The sequence below is a fragment of the Thamnophis elegans genome, chromosome 2 (assembly GCF_009769535.1).
Source record: "Thamnophis elegans isolate rThaEle1 chromosome 2, rThaEle1.pri, whole genome shotgun sequence".
NCBI lineage: Eukaryota > Metazoa > Chordata > Lepidosauria > Squamata > Colubridae > Thamnophis > Thamnophis elegans.
In genome coordinates this window covers 169,402,976-169,430,868 of record NC_045542.1, presented here as the reverse complement: position 1 = coordinate 169,430,868, position 27,893 = coordinate 169,402,976, and the positions used below count along the sequence as shown (strand labels likewise).

The 27,893-nt window shown below is 51.9% G+C and overlaps 1 protein-coding gene across 1 annotated transcript; it reads left to right on the top strand.

The window, feature by feature from the left end:
- The first annotated feature begins 1,933 nt into the window (after positions 1-1,933).
- On the top strand, positions 1,934-27,649 carry LOC116503397 (H-2 class I histocompatibility antigen, Q9 alpha chain-like). Its single transcript, XM_032209798.1, has 9 exons — positions 1,934-2,087; positions 12,541-12,819; positions 23,148-23,423; positions 24,274-24,555; positions 25,249-25,341; positions 25,863-25,895; positions 26,596-26,628; positions 26,986-27,019; positions 27,278-27,649. Exons 1-8 carry the CDS (start codon positions 2,018-2,020, stop codon positions 27,003-27,005), a joined length of 1,086 nt encoding a protein of 361 aa, XP_032065689.1. The 5' UTR covers positions 1,934-2,017; the 3' UTR covers positions 27,006-27,019; positions 27,278-27,649.
- The last annotated feature ends 244 nt before the right edge of the window (positions 27,650-27,893 follow it).

The window sequence follows — 27,893 nt, the reverse complement described above, 5'->3', positions numbered from 1 at the left end:
AAGTGAGAATTTGTTAAGTGAGTTTTGCCCCAATTTACGACCTTTCTTGCCACCGTTAAGTGAATCATTGCAGTTGATACGATAGTAACGCGATTGTTAAGTGAATCTGGCTTCCCCTGGTCAGAAGATTGCAAAAAGGGATCGCATGATCGGTCCTAAGTAGGGATCAGTGGCCAAGCATGTGAATTCGGATCACATGACCATGGGGATGCTGCAAAGGTCCTAACTGTGAAAAACAGCCATCAATCCCTTTTTTTCAGTGCTGTTGTAACTCTGAACTGTCACTAAATGAGCTGTTGTAAGTGGAGGACTGCTTTTGTTCCATGTAAACAACCCAAAATTTGGTTTTAAGAGGGAGGAGGCTGTTCAAAGATTTTCAACAAAGACAAAAATAGCATATAGGAATAAAATGTCCAGTGAGACCACAGTATAGGCCAATTGGGGAAGGGGCTTAGACTCTTCTCCGCGTTGAAATCTGCCCCCTCCCACTGGAGGACTCATTCCAGGTTACACTGCAGGTTACACTGCAGGTACACCCCTCCCAAAGGTCTGGTTAGGCCGGTTAGCATACTGATAAGCATAGGCGGAAAAGAAACGCCTGCGGACAGAGGTCCAAATCTAGCATGTTGTGTAAAATACGGCTCAGATTAAAGTAGGACGTAAAGTGAGATTTGGACATTAAGTGTGAAACCTACTGGGTCAGGCTGGACAGCCTCTGAGAGCCCCTTTACTTCCATATTAAAAAGCCACATAGGCAGAGCTGCAGCTTGCAAAAGAACAGGAAGGAAGTGCCTAACCGCAGAGTTCAATAGTCTCACAAGACCACAAGAGTCAGCTAACGTTCCCTTCGAGACATCTACTCAGTACCTATGACAAAAGGAGAAGACAGACCACATCTCCTTATAAGGCTTTCTCCTAAAGGCAACCAATAAGAAATGAGTTAAGTGTCTCCGTGTTATGCTGCCTTTGAGAATGTATAAGAACGCGTGCTTTGATGATGAAGGTGGTTCAGAATTTGCAATGCTAGCCATGGGTTAGCTTTCTGAACCTGGCTGCCAAATAAACTTTTCCTGTATCCTGTATCTAAAGTCTAAAGGCTGTCATCTTCTGCAACAAGATATTCAGACAGAAAGTTTATATTTATAAGCAAACTACGTGAATTCTTTCATAGGATTAGTGTTTACATCTGTTCAATTACATTTGTCCTTTTGGGCACAAAATTACATTTGTTGTACTTAATAGAAGAGAGCAAAACCTTCCTAGCCTATTATTGTCAAGCTTCCACCAGTTGCTTCTGTGTCCTGCTGCCTGGGGCTTTGGAGAAGAGCTGAATCCCTCCACAAATCCTCAAGTGCTGGAAGTCAGTTATCCTGACGCATACAAATCCCCTCCCCGCATTTCTTCTCTTCTGTAGGCCTGGCATACCGAGCTCTCTCCATGATCCTCCATGCCCTTCAACCTTCCTTTAGCGTCTTTGTTGCTCCTCTCTGCTCTCTTTCCAGGGTCTCAGCATCTCTTTTGAATCCTGGAGACCAGAAGTGGAGCCAACACTCCAAGGGTGGCCTCACTTCTGCAGGATAAACCGGAATGATCATTTCTCGGCTTCTCTTGATCTTCTCCCTCTGTTGATGCAGCCCAAGACTTCGCTGTCTTTTTTGGCATCTCCACCTGATCTCCCACTGCGAGGGGCTGTGCGGGGTCTCCCCTCCCCCCAGGCCCAGAAAAGGCTCCCGCTTTTCCCCTCCCCCCAGTTCCGCCCCTCCCCCACGAGGCGCAATGCCTGGAAGGGGATTTCCTGGTGGAACTTTCGCTTTTCCTTTCCCTCCTCTCTCACCGGTTACGCCTGGACGTCCGCCCAGCAACAATGACGACAACAGGAGGGTACTTTTTTTTCAATTGGTTGACCTTGGCCAATCGCCGGCTTCTTCTGGATTGTTGCATTGTTGATCGCCCGGAGTGAGTCTCCATTTGCCTGCAACTTCGAGAGCGGGGAGGCTGGTTGAGGATCGCGGCTAAGATGGCCGTGAGCTCTGCGCCCCTCTGGCTCCTGGTGCTGCTGGGGGTCTCCCTCCATGAGAGCTGCATTGGTGAGTCCCTTTGGGGCCTTTTTCAGCCCCTTTTTCTTTTTGAGATTAGGTCACAAAGCCTGGATGGGACTCTGCTGCCTCTCCCCCCCCCCCCACTTCCCCAGGAGAGCCCCTCTGGGAGCAGGACAAGGGTGGCCCCTCCTGATCTCAGTCAAGTCTATCTGGGCGCCCCCAAGCTCAGTTCTTTCCCTCCCCCAAAACGGAGATTGTCGGAAAGCAGCGTTTGCAGGTGATCAGGTCAGTTCACAAACTTCCTGGCTCCCTTCGCCCAACCCCTCCACGTGGGCCATCTTCCCTGCCTTTAGCTGGGATTCGTGGCTTTTGGGGGCTTCTGGTGCTGGGAGGACCCGACTTGTTTCTGGAATCGGTTCCGTGTCTTCGCAGAGGCTGCTGCAGTGGAGAGATCCGGGCTCAGATTGTCCTGTGAATGCAGCAGGATGAGAGTCTGGAGAGAAGCGCTTCTTAAATCATCTTCCTAAAGATTCCTCCTTCCGGGTTTTCTCCCCCCCCTCCCCCGCTAAAAACCTTTGATGTTCCTCGATCAGGACTTTGCATGTCAGAAACTGAAATCATTTTGTATGTTTATCTTGGATTCCCCAGAGGGTTTAAAGGCGACAGGACCCTCCTCACAGAGACTGAATTTAGGGAGACAATCCCAGCTGAGCCGCCCCAACATGATTGGTCTCAGCAGGAACCCCCAAGAAGCCTCAGTGGGGGCAGGGGGTGGGGGCAGGGAGGGGAGGCCCCATGGGATTCTGGGATGAGGGGAATTCTGGGAGTTGAAGTCACAATTGACCCAGAATTTATGTTGCTAAGGGAGACATTTATTATGTGAATTTTGAGTTTAGAGTTTTAGAGTTTAGAGTTTTATTAGTATTTGTAGGCCGCCCTTTTCCCTGAGGGGACTCAGGGCGGCTCACATAAAACCGGGAAGGGGGAATACAGACATCAAGATAGAAACATATAATAAAATAGTAGGCAACATACATTCATCATTCGGGAGGGGTAACTATCCTTATCCCCAGGCCTGACGGGCGAGCCAGTTCTTCAAGGCTATGTGGAAGGCTTGTACGGTGGAGAGGGTACGAATCTCCACGGGGAGCTCGTTCCAAAGGGTCGGGGCTACTGCTGAGAAGGCCCTCCTCCTTGTAGTTGCCAGCCGACACTGGCTGGCCGATGGGATACGGAGGAGGCCTAATCTATGAGATCTTATTGGTCGCAGGGATGTAATTGGCAGAAGGCGGTCTCTCAAGTATCCAGATCCACTGCCATGTAGGGCTTTATGGGTGATTAATAGCACCTTGAAGCGCATCCGGAGATCGACAGGCAGCCAGCGCAGCTCGCGGAGGATAGGTGTTATGCGGGTGAATCGAGGTGCACCCGCAATCACTCGCGCGGCTGCGTTCTGCACTAGCTGAAGTCGCCGGATGCTCTTCAAGGGCAGCCCCATGTAGAGCACATTGCAGTATTCCAGCCTAGAGATCACAAGGGCCCGAGTGACTGTTGTGAGAGCCTCCCGATTCAGGTAGGGTCGCAACTGGCGCACCAGGCGAACCTGGGCGAATGCCCCCCTGGTCACAGCCGTTAGGTGGTGGTCAAATGACAGCTGTGGATCCAGGAGGACTCCCAAGTTGCGAACCCTCTCTGAGGGGTGTAAAATTTGACCCCCCAGCCTGAGTGGTGGAATATTAGTCAAATCTTTGGGAGGAAAACACAACAGCCACTCGGTCTTTTCTGGGTTGAGCACAAGCTTGTTAACCCTCATCCAGTCCATAACGGCCTCAAGGCCCCGGCTCATCACGTCTACCGCTTCATTGAGTTGGCACGGGGCGGACAGATACAATTGAGTATCGTCCGCATATTGATGGTATCTAATCCCGTGCCTGCGGATGATCTCTCCCAGCGGTTTCATGTAGATGTTGAATAGTAGGGGGGATAAGACCGAACCCTGAGGCACCCCATAATTTAGGGGCCTAGGGGACGATCTCTGCCCCCCCACTAACACCGACTGCGACCTGTCCGAGAGGTAGGAGGAGAACCACCGTAGTACGGTGCCTCCCACTCCCACCTCCCGCAGTCGTCGCAGAAGGATACCATGGTCGATGGTATCGAAAGCCGCTGAGAGGTCAAGGAGGACCAGGATGGAGGAATGTCCTTCATCTCTGGCTCTCCAGAGATCATCAATCAATGCGACCAAAGCGGTTTCTGTGCTGTAACCGGGTCTGAAGCCTGACTGGAAGGGGTCTAGGTAGTTTGCTTCCTCCAAGGACCGTTGGAGCTGGAAGGCCACCACCTTCTCAACAACCTTCCCCAAGAAGGGAAGGTTGGAGACTGGGCGATAGCTATTAAGAACAGCTGGATCCAAGGATGGTTTCTTCAGGAGGGGTCTCACCACCACCGCTTTCAGTGCGGCGGGGAAGTTCCCCTCCCGAAGGGAGGCGGTTACAACCGCCTGGATCCAGCCTCGTGTCACCTCACTGCAGTTCGTAACCAGCCATGAGGGACACGGATCCAGAACACAGGTGGAGGTACTTACAGCTCTCATGGCCTTGTCCACATCCCCGGGGGTAACGTCCTGAAACTCAACCCAGAGCTGTTCTACTTGGTCCCCCTGTGCCTCGGCTGGAACTGCGGGGGTGGAGTCCAAGTCCGACCGAAACCGAGCAATTTTGTCCGCTAAGAATTGGGCATACTCTTCAGCTCTGCCCTGCAAGGGTTCCCCCGCCTCCCTTTTGTTCAATAGGGAGCGGGTTATCCTAAACAGGGCGGCTGGACGGGACTCAGCGGATGCAACCAGGGTGGCTATGTGGGATCTTTTTGCTGCCCTAAGTGCCCTGGTGTATTCCCTGGTGCAGGTGTTTACCATTGCTCGGTTCGATTCGGACTTATCGGACCTCCAACGGTGCTCTAGGCATCTCCTCCGGCGCTTCATCTCCCGGAGTTCCTCGGTAAACCAAGGGGGTCTCCGGGATCCGCTGCCTCGGAGGAGCCGCAGTGGCGCAATCCGGTCGAGGGCCTCCGACGCTGCCGAGTGCCACGCAGCAGCCAGAGTCTCCACCGGACTGTGGGCGAGAGTGTCAGGAATAACCCCAAGCTCTGTCTGGAACCTTGACGGCTCCATAAGGCGCCTGGGGCGGAACCACCTGGTCGGTTCCTCCTCCCTACAGTGGGGGTTTGGCCTCCGGAAGTCGAGCCTCAGTAGGCAGTGGTCTGACCACGACAGGGGTATGATGTCGCTCCCCCTCAGACCAAGATCACAAATCCACTGCTCCGAGAGAAATACAAGGTCAAGCATGTGTCCCGCTGAATGGGTTGGGCCTCGAATTACTTGGGTCAAGCCCATGGCTGTCATGGAAGCCATGAACTCCTGCGCCCCATCAGAGTTTTCACCAGACCCATTTTATGACCATTTCACTGCAGTCATTAAATTAGTAACAAGGTTTGTAAGTGAATCTGGCTTCCCCATTGTTTTTGCTCATCAGAAGGTTGCAAAACATGGCCACACATGACTGCAACCGTCATAAATATGAACCATTTGTCAAGTGTCTGAATTTTGATCATGTGACAATGGGGGAATGCTACAATGGTTGTAAGTGTGAAAAATTGTCATAAATTACTTTTTCCAGTGCCCTTGTAACTTCAAATAGTCACTAAATGAACTGTTGTAAAAAGAGGACGACCTGTATACCGCTTCACAGTGCTTTTACAGCCCTCTCTAAGTGGTTTGCAGAGTGAGCATCTTGTCCCCAACAATCTGGGTCCTCATTTTACTGACCTTGGAAGGACGGAAGCCTGAATCGATTTTGAGCCAGTCAGAATCGAACTCTGAGGACGGAATTAGCCTGCAATGCTGCATTCTAACCACTGGGCCACCTTGGCTCAAGGTATGAGGGGGAGCCCCACTGAGCTCTGGGTTCAAAGCCAATTCCTGTTTGGATGACTGAGCTCTGGGACGGGAGGGGGAATTTCCCAGCGGGGTGGGGGGCAGGAGGAAGATCCAGGTGGACCAAATGGCATCATTGCTGCTCCCTTCGCTCCCCCCATCGCCTTATGAGATCTCCCGAGCTTTTGAGGGGGGCCGGGTGGCTCTTGGTGGCTTCTGGTGCTGGAGGAACCCGGATTGTTTCTGGAATCGGTTCGGTGTTTTGGCCAACGCCGACACTGAACCTTTGAGATAAGGCTGCCCTGTGGATGCAGCAGAAGAAGAGAGAAAGGCTCCTTTGAATAAGGTTTCTAAAGATCCGCCTTTATTATGTTCACTTTCTCCTCCGTCCTAAACCCCAAAATCCCCAGAGCTTTTCTCTAGGACAGGCAGGGATGTTTCTACCCAAAATCCTCCTCCTTCCATTTCAGGAGCTCTCAGCATGGGTCAGTTTGCAGAATCCAAAATATTTAAATTGTACCTATTATTCCTTAGGAATCAGGAAGGGGCCTTGGGGGGGTTCCTGGCTGTTTGCTCTGAGAAACTACCCTATGAATGGAGCAGCTTTTCAAAAGACAGAAAGAAAATCTGTCCGGATCTTAAGGATTAAAGAGGCTGGTTGGAGGCAGAAGAAGAGAAGAACCTCTGGATGGGGAGCATGAAATGAAGGGCTTGCTTGGAGACAGACAGGCCCAAACTGACATGAAGGGGTTTCTTGACTGTGAGGACGTCCAACCCGAGTTCCATTCAGACGTTTCTCCTCTCAGGCAGACTTCAGGCTTCCTCACTGCTCAGCCCCACAAGGGAAAGAAACAAGGGTTCTGGATCACGGAGAGTCCGATCCCCCCTCCTTCTGTTGGAGAAAAGCTCTGATCCCTTTGGATCCTGAAATCTCCCCAGAGCAGGAAGTGGATCTGGGGCTCCCTTTCCCCAAAAGCTCTGAGAAGCCTCCAGGATTGTGGGGAGAAGCAGGAAGGGGGAGGCCCAGGCCTTTGCCTTGGACTGGGAAGGACTGGGAGGCCATACTGGAGGGAATGGGCAGTGGGACTACAGGCAGTCCTCTACTTAAAACAGTTCATTTAGTGACTGTTCAAAGTTGAATGTCATTGAAAATAGTGACAGAATGACAATTTTTTCAGACTTATGACCATTTTAGCATCCTCATTGTCACATGACTGAGATTTGAATGCTTGGCAACTGATTCATACTTATGACGGTTGCAGTCTCCCCATATCACATGACCCCCTTTTGCAATGTTCTGACAAACAAAGTTAATGGAGAAGCAAGATTCACGTAACAACCAGGTTATTAATTTAACAACTGCAAGGATTCATTTAACAACTATGGCAAGAAAATTTGTAAAATGGAGCAAAACTCACTTAACAAATGTCTCACTTAGCAACAAAAGATCTGGGCTCAAAAATGGTCATAAGCCGAGGACTCCCTGTGTTTATTTCTCGGGGCTTTGGAGGTCCTGCCCTTTTCCATGGAGACCCAGGTTCTGCCCAAATAAGTCCCATGAAGGATCCTGAAAATGATCTTTCAAATCTTTGGTGAAAGAATTTCTCATCTGAAGAGCTTTCAGAATGGAGACCAAAAAGGGGCCTTGGGGATTTTCCAGTTTAACAGATTTTCCAGCTGCATTTTATTCATTTTATCTTCTTTTTATTCTTGTAACCTGGTTAGAAGTAGTTGTTTTTCTGTTCAGTGGGCAGCCTTAGAGTCTCTTCCCAGCTGAACCCCCCACCCCCACCTCCCATAGTTAAGGTGACCAGATTTTCAGATTGGTAAAGAGGGACACCTTTGATCCCGGGGGGGGGGAGGGGGGCTTGATTAAAAATTTTATACGGAGCAACAAAAATTTTCATACAATGCAAAAATAGTATTGTAATATTTTTTTATTTCAACATACCTACAATTTACAAATATAAATTGTAACTGTTGCCAAACATTCAAATTTTGATCACATGACCATGAGGATGCTGCAACGGTCGCTAAGTGTGAAAATGGTCGCTAAATGTGAAAAATGGTCATCAGTCACTTTTTTCAATGCCATTGTAACTTTGGTCACTAAGCCCATTATACCACCTTTCTTGCCACAGTTCTTAAGTGAGTAACTGCAGCTGGTATTTTGTATTTTAGATAGAATCTTTTTTTAAATAGTCTAAGACAATTTAAAAAAAGAATCCACACAGAATAAATTGAAGTAAAACATTTCAAACTATTCTTTCTATGCACAATATATTTCAAAGTATTATGCATAGAATTTTTGAAAATGGTTTCACTTCAGAATGGTGACCAAAAAGGGGCCTTGGGGATTTTCTAGTTTAACAGATTTCCCAGCTGCATTTTATTCCTTTTATTTTCTTTTTATTCTTGTAACCTGGTTAGAAATTGTTGTTTTTCTGTTCAGTGGGCAGCCTTAGAGTCTCTTCCCAGCTGAACCCCCCACCCCACATGGTTGGTCTCAGCAGGAACTCAAGTAGCCTCAGTGGGGACAGTGGGGTGGGGGCAGGGTGGAGAGGCCCATGGATTTTTGGGAATGAGGGGAATTCTGGGAATTGAAGTCCAAATGGCTGAGAAACTCTGATTTAGGCCTTTACGTTGGGAGTCTCTGATCCTGTGAAGGGTTGGAGAGCAGGATCCCCATCCCCTCCCGAGGAGGCTGAGGGGCATTTCTGCCTTTCTTTGGGCTGACAAAGTGCAGGATGAGCCCCAGAGGAGGACGAGGGTCAGAGCAGCTTCTGGGGAAAGTGAAGGGGGAGATTCAGAGGAAAAGCCTCCGGGAATGATGGTTCCGGGGCCCTAACTGGGTTGCTGAGATGAAGAAATCTTGGGATAATTTAGAATTTTAGAATTTAAAGTTTATTTATATGCCGCCCTTTTCCCTGGGGGGACTCAGGGCGGCTTACAACTTAAGAAGGGGGGGGGGAGACAAACTTTTAACATATAAGACAAATACATAATTAAAACACAACATTCATACTATTCAGGCGGGTTGTAGTCTTAACCCCAGGCCTGACGGGATAGCCAGGTTCTGAGGGCTGTGCGGAAGGTCTGGAGGGTGGTGAGGGTACGAATTTCCACGGGGAGATCGTTCCACAGGGTCGGAGCTGCCACCGAGAAGGCTCTCCTCCGCGTAGTTGCCAGTCGACATTGACCGGCAGATGGAACTCGGAGGAGGCCTAACCGGTGAGATCTAATAGGTCGTGTGGAGGTAATTGGCAGTAGGCGGTCTCTCAAGTATCCAGATCCACTACCATGGAGAGCTTTATGGGTGGCAAGTAGCACCTTGAAGCGCACCCGGAGATCGACAGGTAGGCAGTGCAGCTCGCGGAGGATAGGTGTTATGTGGGTGAAACGAGGTGCACCCACAATCGCTCGCGCGGCCGCATTCTGGACTAGCTGAAGTCGCCGAATACTCTTCAAGGGCAGCCCCATGTAGAGCACATTGCAGTATTCTAGCCTAGAGGTCACAAGGGCACGAGTGACTGTTGTGAGAGCCTCCCGGTTCAGGTAGGGGCGCAACTGGTGGACCAGGCGAACCTGGGCAAATGCCCCCCTGGTCACAGCTGACAAGTGATGTTCGAAAGTCAGCTGTGGGTCCAGGAGGACTCCCAAGTTGCGGACCCTGTCTGAGGGGCGTAGTGTTTGACCCCCCAGCCTGAGAGATGGAATACTAGTCAAATTGGTGGGAGGGAAACACAACAGCCACTCGGTCTTATCTGGGTTGAGCACGAGTTTGTTAGCCCTCATCCAGTCACTAACAGCTTCAAGTCCCTGGTTCATCACTTCCACCGCTTCATTGAGTTGGCACGGGGCGGACAGATACAACTGGGTATCGTCCGCATACTGGTGGTATTTTATCCCGTGCCGCCGAATGATCTCGCCCAGCGGTTTCATGTAGATGTTGAAAAGTAGGGGGGACAGGACCGAACCCTGCAGCACCCCATATGTTAGGGGCCTAGGAGTCGATCTCTGCCCTCCAACTAACACTGACTGCGACCTGTCCGAGAGGTAAGAGGAGAACCACCGCAAAACAGTGCCTCCCACCCCCACCTCCCGCAGTCGTCGCAGAAGGATACCATGGTCGATGGTATCGAAAGCCGCTGAGAGGTCAAGGAGAACCAGGATGGAGGCATAGCCTCCATCCCTGGCTCTCCAGAGGTCATCGGTCAATGCGACCAAAGCGGTTTCTGTGCTGTAGCCAGGCCTGAAGCCAGACTGGAATGGGTCAAGATAGCTAGCTTCCTCCAAGGACCGCTGGAGCTGAAAGGCCACCACCTTCTCAACAACCTTCCCCACAAAGGGGAGGTTGGAGACTGGACGATAATTGTTAAGAACGGCTGGATCCAAAGATGGTTTCTTCAGGAGGGGTCTCACCACCGCCGATTTAAGTGCGGGGGAAAGACCCCCTCCCAAAGGGAGGCAGTAACAACCGCCTGGATCCAGCCCCGTGTCACCTCCCTGCTGTTAGCAACCAGCCAGGAGGGGCACGGGTCCAGTACACATGTGGAGGCACTCACAGCTCTCATGGCCTTGTCCACGTCCCCAGGGGCAACATCCTGAAACTCAACCCAGGGGTGGTCTACCAGATTATCCCCTTGTGCCTCGGCTGGATCTGCAGAATCGGAGTCCAACTCCGACCGAAACCAAGCAACTTTGTCCGCTAAGAACTGGACGTAGTCCTCAGCCTTACCCTGCAGGGGGTCCTCCGTAACCCTCCTATTTAGGAGGGAACGGGTTATCCTAAACAGGGCTGCTGGGCACGACTCAGCGGAGGCGATCAAGGTGGCAATATAAGCTCTTTTTGCCGTCCTAATTGCCCTGATGTATTCCTTGATGCACGATGTTAGAAGTGCTCGGCTCGATTCGGATTTGTTGGACCTCCATAGGTGCTCTAGGCGTCTCTTCTGGCGCTTCCTCTCCCGGAGTTCCTCGGTAAACCAAGGAGGCCTCCTGGATCCACTGCCTCGGAGTGGCCGTAGTGGCGCAATCCGGTCAAGAGACTCCGTCGCCGCTGAGTTCCAAGCAGCAACCAGAGTCTCCACCGGACTGTGGGCGAGGGTATCAGGAATAACCCCAAGCTCCGTCTGGAACCTCATGGGGTCCATAAGTCGCCTGGGGCGGAACCACCTGGTCGGTTCCTCCTCCCTACAGTGGAGGTTTGGTCTCCGAAAGTCAAGCCTCAGTAGATCTCAGTGAGATTCCCTGTGGAAGGAGGGGGAGCCCCTCAGAGTCCTGGGTTCAAGGCCGATTCCTGCTCAGATGGCTGAACTCTGGGAGGGGGGGGGATTTTTCAGGGCGGTGGGAGAGGGACAGGAGGAAGATTTGGGAGGCTACGTGACTTCATTGCTGCTCCCTTCTCTGCCCTCTTTGCCTCCCCATATTGAGGTTAGGGTGAGGGTTCACATTGGCCTCTGGTCTCACCCAGATTCCCCCCCTCCCATTTTATAACATCTGCAGCTTTTCACCAGCCACTTTGGCCCCCAGTGATATAAATGGAAAGTTGGGGTGACCAGGTGGGGTTTCCTGCTGCTTTTGAGCTTCTGGGGGTGGAATCCCCTCTTCAGCTCATCCAGAATGCAGCCGCGCGAGCGATTGTGGGTGCACCTCGGTACACCCACGTTACACCTATCCTCCGCGAGCTGCACTGGTTACCGATTGGTCTCCGGATACGCTTCAAGGTGCTAGCCGTCACTTATAAAGCTCTTCATGGTATTGGACTTGTGTATTTGAGAGACCGCCTGCTGCCAATTACTTCCCAAAGACCCATTAGATCACACAGATTAGGCCTCCTCCGGGTTCCGTCTACTAGCCAATTTCATCTGGCCACTATCCGGGGGAGGGCCTTCTCTGTGGCGGCTCCGGCCCTTTGGAACGAGCTCCCCGCAGAGATTCGGACCTTCACCTCTCTCCAGGGCTTCCGAAAAGCCGTTAAAACCTGGCTGTGTCGGCAGGCCTGGGGTCGATGAGTTCCCTTCCCCTCTCGAATCGTGTGGCTGTTGGTTGTTTTAAATGCCCTGTACTTTTTGTTGTAGTTTTTGTGTTTCCCTTCCCCTCCTTTGGGTTTGTGCGCCGCCCTGAGTCCCGCTGGGAATAGGGCGGCATATAAATAAAATGAATCTCGAACCTTTTACCTGTGGGGCCACTGCAGCCTCCTTGGGGCAGAGACTGAGCAATCCAGAAGGGGGTTTGAGGGAGGCTTTGCTGGAAGTGGGGAGGACACAATTGGGGCAGGTGAAGTTTGGGGGACCCGACCTTCCCCTTCTCTCTCACCCCCCACCTTCCCTGCCCTCCAACCCTTCAGGCCCCCAAGAAGCTTCTTTCCCTCTCAGTCGCCCCCTCATTTCCCCTCCTGCCTCCTGTCCCCCCATCTCCCCCTTCCTTTCCCCCCTTCCTCCTCCTTCCCCAGCTTTCTTCTTCCTCCTCTTCTTCCTTCTTTCTCTGCAGAGCCTCAGATGGGAGCCTCCATGGGATCCGGGTCCTTGACTGAAGCCCCCTAACTCATATCTTCTGGCTCCCTTCCAGGCGCCTCCTCCCACTCCCTGAAGTATTTCTACACCACCATCTGGGACCCCAGTCAGGGACAGCAGCCCCACTTTGTCGCTGTTGGGTACGTGGATGATCAGCTCTTCGTTCACTACGACAGCCACAGCCGGAGGAAGCAGCCTCGAGTCTCCTGGATGGAGAAGGTAGGGAAGGAGGATCCCCAGTACTGGGACAGAGAGACACAGATATCACGTGACTCTGAGGAGATGATCAGAGGAAACCTGGAGAAGCTGAGGAGACGCTACAATCAGAGCGAAGGTGAGTGATGGGTCGGGTGGCTCCTCCGGCCCCATAATCCCCTCCCCAGGAACCAGAGGGGGAAGAAAGGGGGGTGCCTTCAAAGGGAAAGGCTCCTTCCACACCTTTTAAAAAGCCTTTTTTATATGTTTATTTTCTTTAATCAATATAAGATTGTCCTTGTCTCCATTGCTGATGATTTCTGCCAATTGCAGTTAATGGAAATGTCTTTCAATTTCTCCAACTCTCTTTCCGGATGTTGATATAAACTGAGGTCAAAAGAGACCGAAATCTCCCCTCCCCCCATGACAGTTGGAGGGTCCTGGGTGGATCTCCTGCTGTGGGGGAGGAAGGGGATCACAGGCCTCTCCCCCGCCCCCAAAAAGGAGGAAGGTGGATCCTAAGGAGATCCTGGGGGAAGTAGCTGCTCTTTCTTCTCTCTGTTTCCACCCCAGAGAAATGAGGGATCTGGTGCAGACCCACCTGGGGAGACTTTCCTTTCCTTCTCCCGATTTTTGGGGGCAATGAGGGGGGCCCAAACACCAGGAGCTTCTCCTCATGCTCCAGTTGGAAGGAGAGGCTGGGAGGCCCAAATGGGGTGGGGGCTCTTGGGGGGGGGATCAGAGGTCCAGGATCCTCCCGATGGTCTTGAGGGGGAAAGACAGGAGAGGAAGAAGCCTCCATTTGGGGCCCTTCCTGAGTCCCTCAGAGCCTTCCTGGCTTCCCCTCCTTGGTCCCTCAGGCTGAACTCCTGCCCTGCCCTCTTGGAGGGGCTGCCCTGGATTGGGGGGAGGCTCTTTCTTCAACATAACCCCCCTTCTTCTGCCACCTTTGGGGGGAGAAGATTCGCCTCCAAGGAACCTCATTTCGGAAAAGGGATGGAAGGAAATGTGTATGTAGCTAAAGGCTCCTTTTGGCTGAGGAAAACCTTCTCCACAAACATCCCGCATTTCCCCTCCTTTCCTCCCAAGGAGGTGCAGCCACCCCTCTCCTCCCCCCTCCCCCCTCCAGGCAGATCCCAGAGCTCTGCCAGTCCTGCCCCTGATCCCCCAGGATCCACCCAGATCCCTCCAGGCCCCCTACTGGCCTCCGAGGGAATTAGAGCTGGGCCCAGAGGGCTCCCCCTGGTGGAGGAAGGAGGAAGGAGAGCGGCCGGAGGGGAGGGGAGCCTCCTTTCCAGCCTAAAGAGCCCCCAAGGTCCCAACCTTCCCTCCAAGGGAGGCTGCTCCCCCCTCCCATCGCCTGGGTTGCCTCCTCTGGAGCTTCCTCGGCTCCCTCCTCTCCTTTCGGAGGCCTTTGGACCACAACTGCTCCCAATACTCCAGATGTGGTTGCTCTGCCTTGATTCATGGAGAGGCTGTGTGACATTTGCCTCTCCTGTGTTTTCAATTGTATTTTAATGATCCCTGACACCTTTTTAAATTTTCTATGTGATTTTTACTGAAGCTTTTCAACAAAAAGATAAAAACTAATAGAAAGTAACATAAAGAAAATGAGGGAGAGGAAAGTTTATAACTTCACAGCAGTTATAAACATAAATATATTTTAGCCTCTCTAAAAGCATCCTTTCTTCGGCTTTTGACCTGGAGGATCCCTTGAACTATTTTTCAGATGTCAGGAAACCCCCTGAACATCCAGGCTCAGAGATGGGCCAGAATTGTTTCATGCGGAGACCTGTAGAGATGCATTAATAGTATTCTTACACTAAACATCAACAACGAAACTTGCCTTTTCAATGTGATCCCTGTGCTTTCTTTTTGCTGCACCAATATTCAATTCTGTGCCAAACCTGAGATAAGAACACATTTCATTTTTAAGGGAAAGAAGACAGTTTCTGTCTTAGCTTTTGATGCTTCTGAAATGACAGAATTTGTTCTCAGAAGTTGAAAACTGCAGCCAAATATTTAGTGCTTTCCTGTGAATGGCAGGAGATTTTTCTTGGACAGGCTGTTGTCGCTAAATGCCAGGTCTGTTGTACATAAAGCTCCTCTCGTCCGGGACTTAATTTTAGACGAGAGGGCAGACCTGGCATGTATTACTGAGACCTGGCTGGGCCCAGAGGGAGGAGTCCCCCTTGTAGAACTGTGCCCAGAAGGATTTCAGGTGCTACATCAGCCGAGAGCCCAGGGAAGGGGTGGGGGTGTGGCCGCTGTTATCCGAGAGTCGTTAGTTCCTCGTAGGGTCCCTGCTCCGGAGATTGTCGGGTGTGAGTCTTTGCTGTTAAAGTTGGACCTCAAGGGTCAAGTGGGTCTGCTGTTAACGTACCTGCCTCCCAACAGCGTTGCAGCAGCCCTCCCCTCGCTCCTCGAGTCGGTAGCCGAGCTGGCAGTTGAGTTCCCTAGGTTGATGGTCCTGGGGGACTTTAATTTGCCGTCGCTCGGTGAAAACTCGGAGGGGGCGCAGGAGTTCATGGCTTCCATGACAGCCATGGGCTTGACCCAAGTAATTCGAGGCCCAACCCATTCGGCGGGACACATGCTTGACCTTGTATTTCTCTCGGAGCAGTGGATTTGTGATCTTGGTCTGAGGGGGAACGACATCATACCCCTGTCGTGGTCAGACCACTGCCTACTGAGGCTCGACTTTCGGAGACCAAACCCCCACTGTAGGGAGGAGGAACCGACCAGGTGGTTCCGCCCCAGGCGTCTTATGGAACCGTCAAGGTTCCAGACAGAGCTTGGGGTTATTCCTGACACTTTCGCCCACAGTCCGGTGGAGACTCTGGTTGCTGCGTGGCACTCGGCAGCATCGGAGACCCTCGACCGGATTGCGCCACTGCGGCCCCTCCGAGGCGGCGGATCCCGGAGACCTCCTTGGTTCACCGAGGAACTCCGGGAGATGAAGCGCCGGAGGAGATGCCTAGAGCACCGTTGGAGGTCCGATAAGTCCGAAGCGAACCGAGCAATGGTAACCACCTGCACCAAGGAATACACCAGGGCACTTAGGGCTGCAAAAAGATCCCATATAGCCACCTTGGTTGCGTCCGCTGAGTCCCGCCCGGCCGCCCTGTTTAGGATAACCCGCTCCCTACTGAACAAAAGGGAAGCGGGGGAACCCTTGCAGGGCAGAGCCGAAGAGTATGCCCAATTCTTAGCGGACAAAATTGCTCGGTTTCGGTCGGACTTGGACTCCACCCCTGCAGCTCCAGCCGAGGCACAGGAGGATCAATTTGAACAACTCTGGGTTGTTTCAAGACGTTACCCCCGGGGATGTGGACAAGGCCATGAGGGCTGTAAGTACCTCCACCTGTGTACTGGATCCGTGTCCCTCATGGTTAGTTTCTAACTGCAGTGAGGTGACACGAGGCTGGATCCAGGCGGTTGTCACCGCCTCACTTCGGGAGGGGAACTTCCCCGCCGCACTGAAAGCGGCGGTGGTGAGACCCCTCCTGAAGAAGCCATCTTTGGATCCAGCTATCCTTAATAATTATCGTCCAGTCTCCAACCTCCCCTTTTTGGGGAAGGTTGTTGAGAAGGTGGTGGCCTTCCAGCTCCAGCGGTCCTTGGAGGAAGCAAACTATCTAGACCCCTTCCAGTCAGGCTTCAGACCCGGTTACAGCACAGAAACCGCTTTGGTCGCATTGACCGATGATCTCTGGAGGGCCAGAGATGGAGGACATTCCTCCATCCTGGTTCTCCTCGACCTCTCAGCGGCTTTCGATACCATCGACCATGGTATCCTTCTGCGACGACTGCGGGAGGTGGGAGTGGGAGGCGCCGTGTTGCGGTGGTTCTCCTCCTACCTCTCGGACAGGTCGCAGTCGGTGTTAGTGGGGGGGCAGAGATCGTCCCCTAGGCCCCTAACTTATGGGGTGCCTCAGGGCTCGGTCTTATCCCCCCTACTATTTAACATCTACATGAAACCGCTGGGTGAGATCATTCGCAGGCACGGGATTAGATACCATCAATATGCGGACGATACTCAACTGTATCTGTCCGCCCCGTGCCAACTCAATGAAGCGGCAGACGTGATGAACCGCGGCCTCGAAGCTGTTATGGACTGGATGAGGGTTAACAAGCTCGTGCTCAACCCAGAAAAGACCGAGTGGCTGTTGTGTTTCCCTCCCAGAGATTTGACCAATATTCCATCACTCAGGCTGGGGGGTCAAATTTTACACCCCTCAGAGAGGGTTCGCAACTTGGGAGTCCTCCTGGATTCACAGCTATCGTTTGACCACCATTTAATGGCTGTGACCAGGGGGGCATTCGCCCAGGTTCGCCTGGTGCGCCAGTTGCGACCCTACCTGAATCGGGAGGCTCTCACAACAGTCACCCGGGCCCTTGTGACCTCTAGGCTGGAATACTGCAACGTGCTCTACATGGGGCTGCCCTTGAAGAGCATCCGGCGACTTCAGCTAGTACAGAATGCAGCCGCGCGAGTGATTGTGGGTGCACCTCGGTTCACCCGCATAACACCTATCCTCCGCGAGCTGCGCTGGCTACCTGTCGATCTCCGGATGCGCTTCAAGGTGCTATTAGTCACCCATAAAGCCCTACATGGCAGTGGATCTGGATACTTGAGAGACCGCCTTCTGCCAATTACATCCCTGCGACCAATAAGATCACATAGATTAGGCCTCCTCCGTATACCATCGGCCAGCCAGTGCCGGCTGGCAACTACAAGGAGGAGGGCCTTCTCAGTAGTAGCCCCGACCCTTTGGAACGAGCTCCCCGTAGAGATTCGCACCCTCGCCACCGTCCAGGCCTTCCGCACAGCCTTGAAGAACTGGCTCGCCCGTCAGGCCTGGGGACAAGGATAGTTCCCCTCCCGAATGATGAATGTATGTTGTCTACTATTTTATTATATGTCTTATCTTAATGTCTGTATTCCCCTTCCCGATTTTATGTGAGCCGCCCTGAGTCCCCTCAGGGAAAAGGGCGGCCTACAAATATTAATAAAATCACAAATCACAAATCCTGAACTATTTTTCCCTTGGGGAGATCAGGGAATCTCCTCTCGAGGGAAGGATCATACTGGATCTCCCAAGGATCTTCCTCTTCCTCCAAAGGGAAGTTCTCTGGCTGAGCAGAAGATGCAGAGAAAGGATCCCCTCACCTGTCATTCCTGGGTGTGGAGAGTAGTAGTTTTTTTTTTTTTTTTAGTATTTTATTAGAATTTATAGGCCGCCCTTTTCCCTGAGGGGACTCAGGGCGGCTTACAATCATAGGGAAGGGGGTGAAATGCAAAAACAAACAATATGTGAATAAAATAAAATGATAAAAACACAACTTGCATTCAACACTCAACACTTGGGCGGGGTGAAATTGGAAACCTATCCCCAGGCCTGTTGGGATAGCCAGGTCTTAAGGGCTGTGCGGAAGGCCTGGACGGTGGTGAGGGTGCGTATCTCGACAGGGAGGTCGTTCCACAGGGTCGGAGCTGCAACAGAAAAGGCTCTCCTCCGTGTAGTCGGCAGTCGGCATTGACTGGCGGATGGAATTCGGAGGAGGCCCAGTCTGTGCGATCTAATCGGTCGAAGGGAGGTAATCGGCAGAAGGCGGTCTCTCAAGTACTCAGATCCACTACCATGGAGTACTTTGAAGGTGGTCATCAACACCCTGAAGTGCACCCGGAGATCAACAGGTAGCCAGTGCAGCTCGCGGAGGATGGGTGTTATGTGGGCGAACCGCGGTGCGCCCACTATCACTCGCACGGCCGCATTCTGAACTAACTGCAGTCGCCGGATGCACTTCATGGGCAGCCCCATGTAGAGCACATTGCAGTATTCCAGCCTAGAGATCACAAGGGCTCGAGTGACTGTTGCGAGAGCCTCCCGTTCCAGGTAGGGTCGCAACTGGCGCACCAGGCGAACCTGGGCAAAAGCCCCCCTGGTCACAGCCGACAAATGATGGTCAAAAGTCAGCTGTGGATCCAGGAGGACTCCTAGGTTACCAACCCTATATGAGGGGTATAGAATTTGACCCCCCAGCCTGAGTGATGGTATATTAGCCAAATTGTTGGGAGGGAAACACAACAGCCACTCGGTCTTGTCTGGGTTGAGTACCAGTTTGTTAGCACTCATCCAGTTCTTAACGGCCTCAAGACCCCGGTTCATCACGTCCACCGCTTCATTGAGTTGGCACGGGGCGGACAGATACAGTTGCGTATCGTCCGCATATTGATGGTATTTTATCCCGTGCCTCCGAATGATCTCGCCCAGCGGTTTCATGTATATGTTAAATAGTAGGGGGGATAAGACCGAACCCTGCGGCACCTCATATGTTAGGGGCCTCAGGGACGATCTCTGCCCCCCGACCAACACCGACTGCAACCTGTCCAAGAGGTAGGAGGAGAACCACTGCAGGACAGTGCCTCCCACCCCCACCTCCCGGAGTCGTAGCAGAAGGATACCATGGTCGATGGTATCGAAAGCTGCTGAGAGGTCAAGGAGAACCAGGATGGACGCATGGCCTCCATCTCTGGCCCTCCAGAGATCATCGGTCAATGCGACCAAAGCGGTTTCTGTGCTGTAACCAGGTCTGAAGCCGGACTTGAAGGGGTCAAGATAACTAGCTTCCTCCAAGGCCCGTTGAAGCTGGAAGGCCACCACCTTCTCAACAACCTTCCCAACAAAGGGGAGGTTGGAGACAGGACGATAGTTGTTTAAAATGGCTGGATCCAAGGATGGTTTCTTCAGGAGGGGTCTTACCACCGCCGTTTTAAGTGCGGCGGGGAAGTGCCCCTCCCGAAAAGAGGCGGTCACGACCGCCTGGATCCAGCCACGTGTCACCTCACTGCTGTTGGCAACCAGCCAGGAGGGACACGGGTCCAGAATACAGGTGGAGGCACTCACAGCTCGAATGGCCTTGTCCACATCCCCAGAGGCAACATCCTGAAACTCAACCCAGAGATGGTTTGCCAAGTAATCCTCCTGTGTCTCGGCTGGATCTACCGCGGTGGAGTCCAAGTCCGACCGAAACCGAGCAACTTTGTCCGCCAAGAACTGGGCATAGTCCTCAGCTCTACCCTGTAGGGGGTCTCCCGCATCCCTCCTATTAAGGAGGGAGCGGGTAATCCTAAACAGGGCGGCTGGGCGTGACTCGGCGGACGCAACCAAGGCGGCAATATGTGTTCTTTTAGCAGCCCTCAATGCCCTGATGTAATCCTTGGTGCAGGTTGTCAAAAGTGCTCGGTTCGACTCAGACTTATCGGACCTCCACAAGTGCTCTAGGCGTCTCCTCCGGCGCTTCTTCTCCCGGAGCTCCTCGGTAAACCAAGGGGGTCTCCGGGATCTGCCGACCCGAAGGGGCCGTAGTGGCGCAATCCGGTCAAGAGACTCCGATGCCGCCGAGTACCAGGCAGCAACCAGAGTCTCCGCCGAACTGTGGGCGAGAGTATCAGGAATAGCCCCAAGCTCCGTCTGGAACCTCAAAGGGACCATAAGTCGCCTGGGGCGGAACCACTTGGTTGGTTCCTCCTCCCGACGGTGGGGGTTTGGCCTCCGGAAGTCAAGCCTCAGTAGGCAATGGTCTGACCACGACAGGGGTATGGTCTCGTTACCCCTCAGACCAAGATCACACATCCACTGCTCTGAGAGAAATACGAGGTCGAGCATGTGACCCGCTGAGTGGGTTGGGCCCCGAATTACCTGGGTCAAGCCCATGGCTGCCATGGAAGCCATGAACTCATGCGCCCCATCAGAGCGTTCACCAAGCGATGGCAAATTGAAGTCCCCCAGAACCATAAGCCTGGGGAACTCAATTGCCAGCTCGAGGAACTCTTGCCAACTCTACTGACTCGAGGAACGAGGGGAGGGCTGCTGCAACCCAGTTGGGAGGCAGGTACGTTAGCAGCAGACCCACTTGACCCTTGAGGTCCAACTTTACCAGCAGGGACTCACACCCGACAAGCTCCGGAGCAGGGACCCTACGAGGTACTAGAGACTCCCGGATAACAATAGCCACACCGCCACCCCTTCCCTGGGCTCTCGGCTGATGAAGCACCTGAAATCCTTCTGGGCACATCTCTACAAGGGGGACTCCTCCTTCTGTGCCCAGCCAGGTTTCAGTAATACATGCCAGGTCTGCCCTCTCGTCAAAGATTAAGTCCCGGACGAGGGGAGCCTTGTGAATAACAGACCTGGCCGGAAGGAGGGATCTCTGTAATGTAGCGAACCCTCCTTCCCCGGTAATGGCCAGCCCTAAAGTCCCCGCCATATCTGCCTCTCCCTGTAATGACCGCAATGCTCCGACCCACTCCCGTGGCAGTACCCCCCCCAACCACCCCGATGACCCCCGCATTCCCCCGCAGGCCCTCCGAGTCAGACATATTCATTCACTCACACAAACAATCCCCACGTAATAATTAAAACAAAAAGGTACAACAATAATTGCAATAAAAAGTGGGAGCATTCCCTCAAACAAACATAACACATACATATCCCATACCAAGGCAGAAGGAAGAAGAGAGAAGAAAAGAAAGAATTTTTAAAAGAAGAAAAAAAGAATAATGCGCAGCTTTTAAATAAAAATTGCAAGTGGCTCTCAACAGATGGCTCTGCAGCTGATGGTAATGATGTTAAAATGATAGCCACTAGGGAGAGTCCAAGTTCATAACAATCCAAGTTAATCCCCAAAGGTTCTGCAAACCGGGCGGGTGTTAGCAAATGATGTTGCAGGCAACCGATGATAAGATAAGGCGCCGCCATCGGGTGGGGGGGAGAGGTGGCCTGGGAAACTGAAACGGCGGCAACAAAACCTGCCGTCCAGTCCCGACCACCCCTTCCTTAGGCAAGGCAACCACCCCTTCCTTAGGCAAGGCAAAAAGTGCCTCGTGTAGCACACCGCCCAGCGTCCAGTACAGTCCAAGCACAGTCCAGGCACAAGGGGTCTCAAACCACCCTCGTGCCGTCCCCATTCGACTGGGGGGGAAGGCCGTTCCGGATGGCTACCAAACGCTCCTCGCGCTGTTCGTGCCACCCGTGCTGTCAAGGGGGAGGGGGAGCTGCTCATATGTTTCTTCCTCACCGACTCCCAGGTCTCCCAGGTCTCAAACCAACCCGCAGCAGTTCTTCGGCTTAAAAAGCTTACTTGAGCCGTCTGTAGCGTCCGTAGTGTCTCGGAGGGGGGGGGGGGGCTCTCTGATAACCACCGTTCTCGGGTCCTCTCCAGTTCTTCTCGCCCAGGCTTAACTCCCTGGGTGCTAGATGCCACTGCCGCCGCTATCGCCCCTATCAAGCGCAAAACAAGCCGCCCCACAGCTGGTCTACAAACCGCTCTACAGCTGATCTTCAAGCCGTCGCGCCACAAACCAGGATGAAAAGGAAAGATTCGGCGCGTTCCAGGTGCCTGGGGGGTGTTTACGCAACCCCCCTCCAGCCGAAATTGCATCCCTGGGCTGTCTGTTCAATCCCCTCCATGGAGGACTTCTCCCTTTGGGTTTCTAGGGGCTCCGTCCCGCTCAATTCTGCTCCTCTCTTTTTACAAAACTCAAGCGTTTCGTTCGAGCAGCCATCTTCCGTCTCGGAGAGGAAAGGAGAGGACTGGTCAGTTTAGTTCAACTCTACTTCCAGGTGGTTTTCCCTTAGATTTGAGATTTCCTGGCGTCCTTCCTCCCTCTCAAGCCCACACAGGAGTAGAAACAATTCAGGATTTCCTTTTGGTTTTCTTTTCAATCCAAGAATCTCTTCACTTGAAGTTGAAATATCTTCTCCAGGGCCTTGCAGAGCCTGTAAGCTTCAAGCTTTATTTCAAAGGTCAATAACCCTTTGGGTCTCCAGACTGGGCCACTTGCTGCTGTTGCCGAGGGAAATATTCCTTTGGGGCCCTTCAAGACTTCATTCCCACATTACACTAAACCATGGTTTGTTTCTGGTTAGCCCAAAGTGGGAACCAGCCCTTGTGACTTGGTGCTATTTGTGAACACAGAGCATGATTTATGGTCACAGGGATCCCTGCAAGCATTTTCCAGATCGAGCAGATCCTTTTTGAGGCACAAGATTCTCATTCCCTCTTTGCAGCTGCAGGTTCAGGCAACTGTTCCCTCTCTGGGATCCCTTCCTCCCCGCCCCCACAAGAGTCTCCCCTGCGGAGGAATGGCAGAAGGAAAGACGGAAGGGTCTCCGTCCTTCCGCTTCTTTGCGACTCCTTCTTTTCTCCATCTCCCTTGGGATCCTCTGCTGGCTTTTCCAGATTCCCTTTTCCTGGGGAGCTTCAGGGGCTCCATCCTGGGGGGGAAATGCAGGGATGCTGGTGGAGGGAAGGGAAAAGGGCAATTGCTGATGGGGATTTCTTTCCCTTGAATGCTTGGGAGGAAATGGGGGTGTCAGTGCCTGTGTCAAGGTCACTGCAGGGAGGGGGTCTCTGTCTATCTTCAGGACTCCCCAAACCATCCCCCTGTCTGTCTTTCAGGCCTTCACACATGGCAGCTGATGTATGGCTGTGAGCTCCAGCAAGACAAGAGCAAAAGAGGGTTTGTGCAGTTTGGCTACGAAGGGAGGACCTTCATCACCTTTGACAAGGAGACCCTCACCTGGGTGGCTCCCGATCCCCAGGCCCAGATCACCAAGAGGAAATGGGACGCTCTTTCACCACAAAATCAGTACTGGAAGTCCTACCTGGAGGAAATCTGCCTTGAGTGGCTGGAGAAGTACCTGTCCTATGGGAAGGAGACGCTGCTGAGGACAGGTGAGCATCTGGATCCAGGTTGGACTTTCCTCCTTTAAGGCTGGATCTCTTGTACACATTCAGCCCCTTTGAGTCCCTGGTCTTTAGCCTGTTTGCCCTGGTGGGAATCCCCCTCCTCCTCTTCCAGCCCCTCTTGCATGTAGACCCCCCCTCACCCCTAGGTCTACCCCTCCCTCCTGGGGTCCTTCATCCCTCCAGGACAAGCTGGATGGAATAGGATCAATGGGAGAATCCCCCCCCCACTGAAGATTGCCCACAGCCGCTTCCTGCCTGGGGAGGACCCTCTCTCTCTTCCATTGGCATCAATCTCTCTCTGCCCCCCCCCTCCTTTCAGAGACAAAATCTCTTTTCCCAATTGATCCATGTGAGATTCCCTTTGATCTCTCTTCCTCTTCAAATTGAGGTTGTATCCCTTGGAAAGATGCCTGGAGCAGCCTCAGATTCAGGAGAGCAGAAGAGGAGGCAAAAAGTAGAGAGAATCTTCTGTGTGGTTGTTGTCTTGAAAGGGGACCTTAAAAGACCATCTCCACTTTCCCTCCCCTGAAGGGAGCAGCCCAAGATCACTCAAAGTTCAAAGCAGCCAGAGAGGAATTTCCTTGGAGACTCAATTGGCTTCCGGAGGTTTTTCAGGCTGAGTCCCTGGGAAGGACTCAAAATCAGGAGTTCTTCTGGTTGAGCCTTTTCCAGATCTGGATAATTTCCTAAAACTCTTGGAGAGGCTGCAAGTGTGGAATGTGAATCTTTGGGTTAAAACTAAGTGGTGTGAGATTTTCCTGCCCTCCAAGTTTCCCATCCACCTTCCAGGCTCTGGAGGGGCTCAGAGTTAATTCTGGGGGTGCCGTTTCTGCAGAGACCCCAAAGGTGACAGTGAGCAGCCGTACGGAGGTGGAGGATGAGATGGAGACTCATATCTGCCGTGTGGATGGCTTCTACCCCAGGGACATTGATGCCTCCTGGAGGAGGGATGGGGAAGAATGGCTGGAAGAGACCTTCCATGGGTTTGTGGCCCCCAACGCGGATGGGACCTATCACTACTGGCTCAGCATCCGGATCGACCCCAAAGAGAGGAGCCGCTATCGGTGCCACGTGGAGCACGATGGCCTGCAGGAGCCTCTGGACTTGGAGCTGAAGGGTGAGAGGCTGCAGGGAGGGGAAGGCTGGGCTCTCTGGCAGGCTGAAGGGTGGTGGCAGAGAAATCTGACCCCAGCTGTGTCCAGATGTGAGCATAGCTGAGCTTTCATCCATTGGTCCCTCCAGTGTTTGAGGCAGGTGAAGCTGCAGGGACCAGACCGTAGAACTGACTTTGGGTGATGGAAAAGACAGAATCCCATCCTAATACTTGGCCGATCCTGATGAAATTCCCTATTTTACTTCCAATAATAAAATGCAAACACTGAAACTGAAGTAAAAAACATACAGAGCTACTCAATTCCACTCAGAGTCATGACTTATTGGGGCAGCCTATAAAAAGAACAAAAATGTTTTTGTTTAACAAATGTTTGTTTTATTGTGTTGGAGAAGTTTTTGTTTTGGAAGCTGCTATGAATCAGAAGGTGGCAAAGGACTGTTTTTGAGTGGAAAAGCCAAAGATGAATTCAGTTGCCTTCATGCTGGACTGGTGTGAGAAGAAGGCAGCATCCTGAGGACACGTCCTCTAACAACGGATAGCAAGGCGCCTTCATGTTACCTTGAGAAGAACCCAAAAATGAGCCCATGGAGTTTTGAATTTGGGGTATTTCCAGCTTTCACTTCTTGAGGTCTCTTCCCTGGTTGGGAAGATTGTTTGGGGTTCTCCTTCAATGATCTGCTCTTTCTCCCAATTCAGAACCAACCAATTCAAAATCCAACCTGGGGCTCATTATTGGCTGCGTTGCTCTTGTCCTGGTGTGTACGATTGCTGGGATCTGGGTATTCTTCAGTAAGTATCTTTTTTGGGGAGGGGGGGGACGGAAGAAAGATGGGGAGATTCCTCCCAAGTCTCTCCCTTTGGGGAGCTTCTTCTGGGCTTCCTTCTGTCCTGTTTTCCCAGCCCTCTTCGGGAGCATCTGAGATCTCTGCCTCTCGCTTGGACTCCAGTCTCAATTCAGCTGAGTCTGAGATTCGGCCAGTCCTGTCTCCTTCTGAGTTGGGAAGAGGCATCCCAGTTCTGTCCCTTTCAAAGGCTTTGGTCAGAGAGCAGCAGAGAAGGATTTCCATGGAAACCTTCCTCCCCTCCCAGCTGCTCCTTCTGCTTCCCCCAATTCCCCTCCATCCATCTCGGAGGCAGCAGGTTTCTCTTGGGGCAAATCAGGAGATGCATTTGTATTTTGAAGATCTTTCTGTCTTGGTTGATGGGACTAAGTGACAGTGAAGCATCTGGAGTTCTTCCTCCTACAGAGGGAGAGTTTGGATGATCTCTGGTGGATTCTTTTGAGCTTTCACTGATTTTTATTCTTGCAGAAAAATGTCAAGATGACTACAGAGCAGCACCAAGTGAGTGATTTGTCTTCCTTACACGCAATCTCCAACTTAGAGCAGGGACCAGAGGCTCCATTATTTGAGAGGGACGTGTGTATGTATGTGTTCCTCTTCATGCTAATAACCAGGCTGGGGAAGTTGGGCCCCCTTTTCATTACAGCCAGGCTGTTAGTAGAAGTGGAGTCCTCTAGGAGAAACATCTGGGAGAAGGAACTTTTAAGAAGATGAGAAGACACAGGTGGTGGAAGGTCCCTCTGACTGAGGACATGCTCTGTTCCCCAAGTAGGCCGAGAGGAAAGGCTTGGCCAAATGAGAGTCAGAAGCTCCATAAAATTAGGGATGAAAAAGGGGCATTTTGAGGGAAAAGGAGCTTTGGGAGATGCCAGCTGGATCTCCTCTTGGTCTCCTGTCCCAAAGGCTCACAACTGGTTACAAAAATAAACTTTGAATCCATCTGTAGCTTTTTAGGCCAGCTCTGCCTTCTGGCTTTTTATGATAGAAATAATAAATTTTAATAATTCTTTCCAATGCCTTTTAACCAAAGCAGTTTGATCCAAACTCTCTCCGTGTTATTTGTGCATTTTTTATTGTGTGGGAAAGAGAAAGGGAGGGAGGCAGCTGGAGTCAGAAAGAGCTGAGCTTCCTATAAGGAGGGAGAGAGAGACGGACAGACAGACAGACATCCTCCCGCATCCCCTTTTTCTTTCTTTTCCAGCAAGTGACAAAGAATCCAGCAGTTCAGACCAGGGTAAGTTGGAGGGAGTAGCTGCTGTATGAGCCATTCTCTCCTTTTGCAAGACATTGGGGGGATGAAGGGATGAAAAGAGGGAGAGCCCCCCACTTTTAAAAGCCCCCCCCAATTCATCCTCCCTGGGGTCCCTCTGAGTCTGGTTCTAGTGGAATAATAATAACTGTATCCACTTTGGCTTAGTGCTGAGGGCACCAGGAGAGACTCTGAGTTCTACTTAGGCATGAAAGCCGGCTGGGTGTCACAAAATCCGCTTTCCTTGCACTGGTTGATTCTGCAGAGGAGAAGGGAAACTCTCCCTGTTGGATTATATTGTTGGATCCAAACATTGATTCATTCTGTGTCTCTCCAATCCAGGGAGCAACCGGACTATATAGCAGCCCCCTTGCAGGTGAGTGGTCTCAGTGGGGGCCGTATGGGTGAGAGGGGGGGGGGGCTTTGGGGGCCAAGGACCAAGTGAGGGTAAAGATGCTTTTGGAATCCCTCTTCCCTCTCCTATTCACCTCAAACACTGGAAGGTAAGGAATTTGGGGGAGAGGGCTCGGGGGAGGTATCTTCCTGCCCCCAAACTCTGATCCTCTGGCACCTCTCAGGCTCTGACTATCTTGATCCAACTAACCCTTGGATACTTTCTCCCTCCTCTTTGCAGGGGAGACGCCCAGCATGAGGAGAGAGGAGAGAAGATGGGATCGGCCTCCTTCTGAATTAGGCCGGACTCCCAGGAGGAGCCCTTCAGGCCCTTCTTGCATGCTGGAACCTGGAGAGATTTTGGGGTCTTTCCAAGAATAAATCAGAAAAGTTCTGGAAATGTCATCAGACACTGGGCTCATATTACCACATGTGGTGGACTTGTATTGAAGCCAAAAGATACTGGACTAAAATTCACATGTGGTTGGAGAAAATGAGGAGCAAAAGGAGCAATATGGAATTCCTGGAAGCATGAAACCTGAAGATGACGAATGAGACTTTGTCGAAACGTCGCCAAGACACCTCCAATTTTACGCGGGAGAAAACCCGAACAACCAAAGACCTACATATGTATGTATGTATGTATGTATGTGTATATATATATGTATGTATGTATGTATGTATATGTGTGTGTGTGTGTATGTATATATGTATGTATGTATATATGTATGTATGTGTGTGTGTGTGTATGTATGTATGTATGTATGTATGTATGTATATATATATATATATATATATATATATATATATATATATATATATATATATATATATATATATATATATACTTAAAGTCA

What these genes read in the sequence shown, in the direction of transcription:
- LOC116503397 (XM_032209798.1), top strand. Translation starts at nt 2,018, where the DNA reads ATGGCCGTGAGCTCTGCGCCCCTCTGGCTCCTGGTGCTGCTGGGGGTC. An exon ending in TGGGATCTGGGTATTCTTCA is followed by an intron (nt 25,342 to 25,862) that starts GTAAGTATCTTT and finishes TTATTCTTGCAG; the next exon opens with AAAAATGTCAAGATGACTAC. An exon ending in ATCCAGCAGTTCAGACCAGG is followed by an intron (nt 26,629 to 26,985) that starts GTAAGTTGGAGG and finishes TCTCCAATCCAG; the next exon opens with GGAGCAACCGGACTATATAG.